Genomic DNA, 6,932 nt, shown 5'->3' with positions numbered 1-6,932 from the left:
AAACTGATTAAAGATAGACACCATGCGCGCCAACACACTTTCACCTTTACCATTACCATTACCATTTGATTTGGTATTACGAAGCCTAACGAGACATTGCAATTTATTATCCCATCACCTTCTTCATACAACAACTTCATGCTAGCTAGGGTAGCCAGTCCATGTTCTCGATACAAAAATATTTCTATTCCAACGTACTATAGTATTGAGACTATCGGAAATTGCGTTTGGAGGCCGAGCTCCATGGAGGCCTTTAAATTGAAAATTCAAATTTCATAGAAAATCATATTTATACATTTCAATTTTTTTAAACAAATACGGAGACAAGTGAAGTCTTAACACACATGTGTGTACATTTTTCAAAAAAAAACAATGAAATAAGGGCTGTACAAAAAAGACAAATCTAAGGCTTTTTTACACATGACAGTATTCATCATTTCAGGTCATGAATTTGTCTTTTTTTGCAGATCGCATTTCAAAGTATTTCATCCTAAAATTTTACACACATATGCATAACATGCTTTTTTTACTTGCATATTTGTTTTCTGTTTTTTTTTAAACCAAAAAGTATGAATTTTGATTTTTTTCAAAAATTTCAACCTCCATGGAGGCCGAGCTTGAAACGTGGTTTCTCAGAGATGACACTATGTATACTATAGTTGATCCCAAATACTAAAAAGTGCAGATGCAATATTTTGTTGGAACGAGCGCACCTTTCACGCGAAAATGTGCAGCAAGTCATTCCACTTTATTCCATTTGGTTATTTTTCAAAATACTATAACTTTTGAACCGAGCCTCGGAATGACGACCCGTTTTCACGACTATGTTTCTTTCGACGAGCTCTTCAAAACTAGATCCCATATGGATATGTTTCGATAAACTTTTTTTTGAGCAACTATGAGATGATGTTTATGCAACTTTAGTGGTAAAGAAAATCAACTTCTTATTAGTATGTGTAATATGATCATCTATCAACGAAAATTTCTTCGAAATTATCTATCATGATTAAAAGGTTAAAGAACTTCACCCTTTAGCAACTACATGGCAAATGTGGTCAGTTATTTCCAAACTGAAATGGTTAAGTTATTCGTTGGATGTGCATGCTCGGCTCCGCATACGTTGGATGCCCATTAATCCTGTATGAAATTTTTTAAAAAGCTATTACTATCAAACCGTGTGTTAAAATTATGATATGTTTTCACCGTTGGGTTCCTCGTGACGAACCCTTCAAAACGAGATCCCATATGAATATGTTTTGAAGAATTTTTTTCAAAAACAACTTCGATGCAATATGAGGCAACTTTAGTGCTATACAAAAGCAACTTTGATGCTAGATGAACAGCATCGTGTGTATACACATGAATTTCTCGTTGAATGCACTGAAGTTTCGCAAAAAACAAACTAAAAGTTGCTAACTTTTTTGTGATACTCGAGTGCAATTATGACAACTATTCACAAATAGCAAGCAAGTGAGCATTAATGGCAGCCAACTGAACATCAAACGTAGGCAATTAACCATCAGTAATAGTCAACTGAGCATCAAAATTAAGCAATTTTATAGTATTTTGTAGGCAAATAAACATCAAGATTGAGAAATCTCACAGTATTTGTAGGCAACTGAGCATCTATCATAGGCACCTGATCATCATTGTTTAGAGGTGAATCTAGTCAACTGTTACTCGTGGTAACCAACTTAGAAGAATTCTTCGCTGATAGATATTCATATTAAGGGGGAAAGGAGTTGCTTGCCTATAGCACTAAAGTTGCCTCATCTAGCACGTAAAGTTGCTCAAAAAATATGTTCGCCGAAACTTATCCATATGGGATCTAGTTTTGAAGAGCTCGTCGTATGAAACACAGCTGTGAAAACGAATCGTCATTCTTACGCTCGATTCAAAAGTTATGACTTTTTAAATTTTTTAAAACGCTAATAAATACACGTGGTTGGTTGTCCTTAGGTGCGCCCGCTACCGCAAGCAGGGACGGAGCTGGCATGTAGGCATCGGGGTCAATTGACCCCAATAAAATTAATAAATCCTTCATTAACTTAGTACTAATAACTGTTGATTTATAGAAGATGACTCCATTGCCATGGATTTTACCCCATCAAACTTTTTTCTAGCTTTGTCTCTGACCGCAAGCGGACGCTGCTGCGCTCGATAGCCACGTCCATAGTTGATTGTCCTCCCTCACCAGAACAAACACACATACTGGTATTCTTCAACCTCAAGCCGGCCCGGCCGACAAGTAACGGGCTATATATGCATGCACTACTGCTCACTCACAAACCCCATCAACTGTGTCCGTGCGTGTTTTGCCACACACACGAACGCCCACTTTTGCACTCTACTTGGCAGATCCTTGACCTCCTTTCATGGGGGCGAGTATGCAAGAAGGGATGATAAGCTGTTTGGCTCAAGGATCCTCTCGAGCCGAGGCGTCCTTCAGGGTGTACTACAGCCTCGGCGCCGGCACCGTGCCCTTCGTCTGGGAGACCAAGCCCGGCACGCCCAAGCGCACCATTGACCCCGTAGCCGCCGCAGACGACGACGTGTTGCCGCCAATCCTGCCGCCGCCGTTGTATCAGCCCAAGACCATGAAGAGGTGCACAAGCACAACGAAGTCATCTTCTTGCTGGCCTCCGCGGATGACGAGCTGGCTAAACATCAGGAGGCGCCGTCGTCATCCAATTGTGACACCTGGCTTGCACCAGACTGCGGCGTCGATGATCAACGGCGGCATTGTGCCATCCTTGGGTGCTTCTGAGGCCGGCATGGAGCGTTGAACCTAGTGTGTATACCTCGGCATGGAGCGTTGAAACTAGTGTGCGTACCTCGTTAAAAGGTCGATTGATTAGCTGCTGCACCGGCCTACTTCCGGTGTTACTATTTGAGTATATAGTGGGAGTGGTACATATATATCATGTTGTTTGTGCTGGACTGCTGGGCCTTTAATTTTGATTACTGTGGTTGAATTCTATGTCTTTCCTCATAGATTTTGTTGAAGTATTTGCTGTTTTGACTATGGAGGATCAGTGGATGGCATGATTGTGTGTTTATTCATGCTCGGGGGAAGAAGTGTGTATATTATAACAAGGATATATTTTTTGGTTAGTTTGAATTGCTTACCACATGTGAGTACTTTGTAAAAGATAAATTTCAAAACTGGATGGAGTATGACACATGACAAAGTCAGAAGGAGGATGGTTGAAAGCTACTGAAGCACCTACCTCTGATGTAATTTTCCCATTGCACCACCGAGACCGAGATGCTTTTGGGGCTTAAGTGTGAAGGAAACTATCATTTGCATTGGTTCAGATTTTGGTTTATATGCCATAATCACAGTAGCAGCTAAACGAAACAAGCTGTTATTCTTAATATTGCAACTTGCAGAATTGCTCAAATTATTACTGCAGATCAGATGTACTATGAAATTCAGAAGCATATAATGAGCACTGCATCTTGATAGCATCTTGGTATAACAGGGTCCCATGTTTGTACAGCTGCAGATGAACAGGTTGTCCATGTACATAGTTATATGGACATGAATTATTATTATTTTTAAAAAAGAGGGGCTTGCCCGGCTTTAACGAACTGAAGAACCTTAGAGCGTTTGGAACACGTAGTAGCTCGAAAGAAAATAAAAAGATTCGATACAGACCCAACGGGGCCAATGGCAAAGCTGCCACCAAACTAGAAGTTCGACCCAATGGGGCCAAATAGACGGTAACGTAGCACCGTGAGCACATGATGGATGCCTCTACGGCCTTGCTCAACGGCTTCCCGAGCTGCAAGAAGATTGTCATTTTGTATAGAGCATCAGTCGGATGCTTCATAAATCTCCCTTCAAGCCTCGTTTGGTTAAAGGGGATTGGGAAGGTTTTGAGAGGGAGGGATTTCAGGGGATTGGGTGAATCCCTTTGTTCCACCCAATCCTCTCAAATCCCCGGGGCTTTGCTTCCACTAGTCCTCCGAGGAGGGTTTTGAAACACATGGATAGGAAGGGATTGAAGGGGAACGGAGGGGATTGGGCTAAGCAAACCCCTCCTACCAAATGGGCGTCCGAGGATCTGTGGGGTTTCTCGCCCTTTCGGGGATTTTTCTCTCAAAACCTCTCCAACCCCCCTTAACCAAACGAGGCCTCAATCAGGACTTTGTTTATAATATGCCATAATGCCCATGTCATAGCCGCGAAGAGCAACCATGCTACTCGCCGAGTATGATCGGACAACGTCAAACTAATGACGGGAAAAGCCGCAAAAGATGTCCGTGTCCAACTACACCTAGTAATAACACATGCAACCCCACAAGAATTGAGCAAAATTGCATTTAAACAATTGTGGTTTGCATCTTCAGTTGACCCGCATAGTGGACATAAATCATCCCCTGGTCCATGTCTTTTCTGAATTTCTACACCCGAGGGCAATCTATTCCGCACAAGTTGCCAAAGGATTTATTTTATTTTTTGGGGGATTCTGTTTCTTTAAATATCCATCATTTGTAAAGGGACAACACCTTAATGCAGCCCACGGTAAAGCGAGCTGGTAGAGAACTAGCCTGAGGGCTCGAGCTTCCACCGAAATGAATCCGATTCCGTAGATGATACAACCTCCCTTTATAAATATATTTCCAAGACCCCGTCCGCCTTATTTATCCTCCAGTTTCATCCACCGTGACTTTCTTTACCATTGTCTACGTCATGGAAATCAAGATACTGACATGTCTCATGGTGTCAACAAAAAAAAAAGCTTAAAGCGGTGTCCTCGTAGAACTGCGTAGGTTGATATGCACGTACACGACCAAATTCTGTCAGATATAGATATCCTTGGACAAGATCTTCAACAGAAGTTTCGGAACACATCGATGGCTAGATCGAGGAGGACCAATCATGCAAATACCACTTCCTTCAACCTCAGGTGGTCCTAGGGAGCATGGGAATTGTATACACCACTGTTTATTCTGCCAATTGTCGGGTGTGATGAGATGTCTAAAAGTCTAGAGAACATGGAAAAAATGGTTCCGGACGTGACCACACGTGTAGCTAGAAGACAGTTGACTTCACGTTCCCAATAGTATGTAGTGCCCCTACACCAAGGAGATGACGGATTTTCACAATTGACTACTAGAATTGCGAGCCATTTTTGCATGAGGTAGTAGAGACCGGAGCTAGGTGGAGATATTAATGTCTGATGATGTCGAGCCATAACCCCCGTGTGTCTGCCGAGCATTTTCCACGCCCACTTGGTCATTAAGCACCAGTTCATGTGCTTGGTGTTCAGGATTCCAAGCTCCCCAACCTCTCGTGGAGAACAAATGGTACTCCAGTGCACCATGTGATATTTCTGGTTTCCAAGTTCTTTACCCCAAAAGAACTTGGATCCAACATGGACAAACTTTGGGTGAACCCCATCTTGAAACACAAAGAATCTCATGGTGAACATTGGTAAGCTAGGAAAGTTGTTTTTCTTGGTACTCATACTAATATCGATGTATGCATTTTTAGTTGGTGCATGTTGGGGAACGTGGTAATAATTCAAAAAAAATCCTACGTGTCACCAAGATCAATCTAGGAGATGCTAGCAATGAGAGAGAGGGAGTGCATATTCATATCCTTGAAGATTGTTAAGCGAAAGCGTTGCAAAGAACGCGGTTGGTGGAGTCGTACTCGCGGCGATTCAAATTGCGGAAGATCCGATCCAACCGCCGAACGAACGGCGCCTCCGCGTTCAACACACGTACAGCCCGGGCACGTCTCCTCCTTCTTGATCCAGCGCAAGGGAGGAGGAGAAGTTGAGGGAGAGCTCCGACAGCACGACGGCGTGGTGGCGGTGGAGCTCGTGGTTCTCCGGTAGGGCTTCGCTAAGCACAACGGAGAAGGAGGAGGTGTAGGAGGGGGAAGGGCTGCACCAGCGGAAAGGGTGTGTGCCTACGGCAGCCCTCCCACCCCCTCTATTTATAGGTGAAGGGGAGAGGGGGCCGGCCACTTTAGATCCATCTAGAAGGTGGGCGGCGGCCAAGCGGGAGGCTTGCCCTCCAAGTTGGTGGGAGGCGCCCCCACCCTCTAGGGTTCCCAACCGTAGGCGCCTTCGGCCCTAGTGGGGGGTGCACCAGCCCACAAGGGGGCTGGTTACCACCCATATTCAGCCCACGTGGTCCTCCGGGGCAGGTGGCCCCTCCCGGTGGACCCCCGGAACCCTTTTGATGGTCTCGGTACAATACCGATAAACCCCGAAACCTTTCCGGTGACTGAAACTGGACTTCCCATATATAAATCTTCACCTTCAGACTATTCCGGAACTCCTCATGACGTTCGGGATCTCATCCGGGACTCCAAACAACTTTTGGTAACTCATACGTCCCAAACGTATCTATAATTTTGTTTGTTCCATGCTCTTTTGGGTGACATTGTTATGTGTTTTGCTACACTTTCATACCTTTTTACACATATTTGGACTAACCGACTAACTCAGTGCACCCAGTGCCAGTTTCTGTCTGCTGATGTCTTTGAATTGCAGGGACTTTACCCCAATTTTTAGAGCCCAAAAATCCTAAGAAAAATATATAAAAATCAGCATGACAGAAGCTTCAGGAAGCACCAAGGTGGGCCAGAGGGGAGCCAGGCCTCGCCCAGGCGGCCACCTGGCACGGGCCCCCTCCTGGTCGCGCCACCAGGTCGCCTGGGTGGTGGGTCCACCCCCTGGCGCCCTCCTTTGGCCTATATTTACTTCCCGAAGCGAAAACCCTAAAGATATATCCCGCATCGTGAATTTCACCACTGTTCCGCCGTCGTAGCGCTTCCGAGATCGGGAGCGCTAGGAGACCTCTTCCCGGCACCCTGCCTAAGGGAGGATTGACCTTCGGAAGCTTTTCCACCACCATGGACTCTTCCCGGACATGCCGTGAGTAGTCCTCCTTGGACCATGGGTCCATGA

At 44.7% G+C, this 6,932-nt stretch overlaps 1 protein-coding gene across 1 annotated transcript; it reads left to right on the top strand.

Moving 5' to 3' along the window:
- Window positions 1-2,318: 2,318 nt before the first annotated feature.
- LOC123406237 lies at window positions 2,319-2,957 on the top strand. Its single transcript, XM_045099727.1, has one exon. It carries the CDS (start codon window positions 2,376-2,378, stop codon window positions 2,784-2,786), a length of 411 nt encoding a protein of 136 aa, XP_044955662.1. The 5' UTR covers window positions 2,319-2,375; the 3' UTR covers window positions 2,787-2,957.
- Window positions 2,958-6,932: the final 3,975 nt, after the last annotated feature.

This window comes from Hordeum vulgare, chromosome 1H (genome assembly GCF_904849725.1).
Source record: "Hordeum vulgare subsp. vulgare chromosome 1H, MorexV3_pseudomolecules_assembly, whole genome shotgun sequence".
Classification (NCBI taxonomy): Eukaryota; Viridiplantae; Streptophyta; class Magnoliopsida; order Poales; family Poaceae; genus Hordeum; species Hordeum vulgare.
Note: the sequence above shows the minus strand (reverse complement) of the source record. Positions and strands in the feature narration are given on the sequence as shown.

Coding starts and splice junctions, on each gene's coding strand:
- LOC123406237 (XM_045099727.1), top strand. CDS start 2,376: ATGGGGGCGAGTATGCAAGAAGGGATGATAAGCTGTTTGGCTCAAGGA.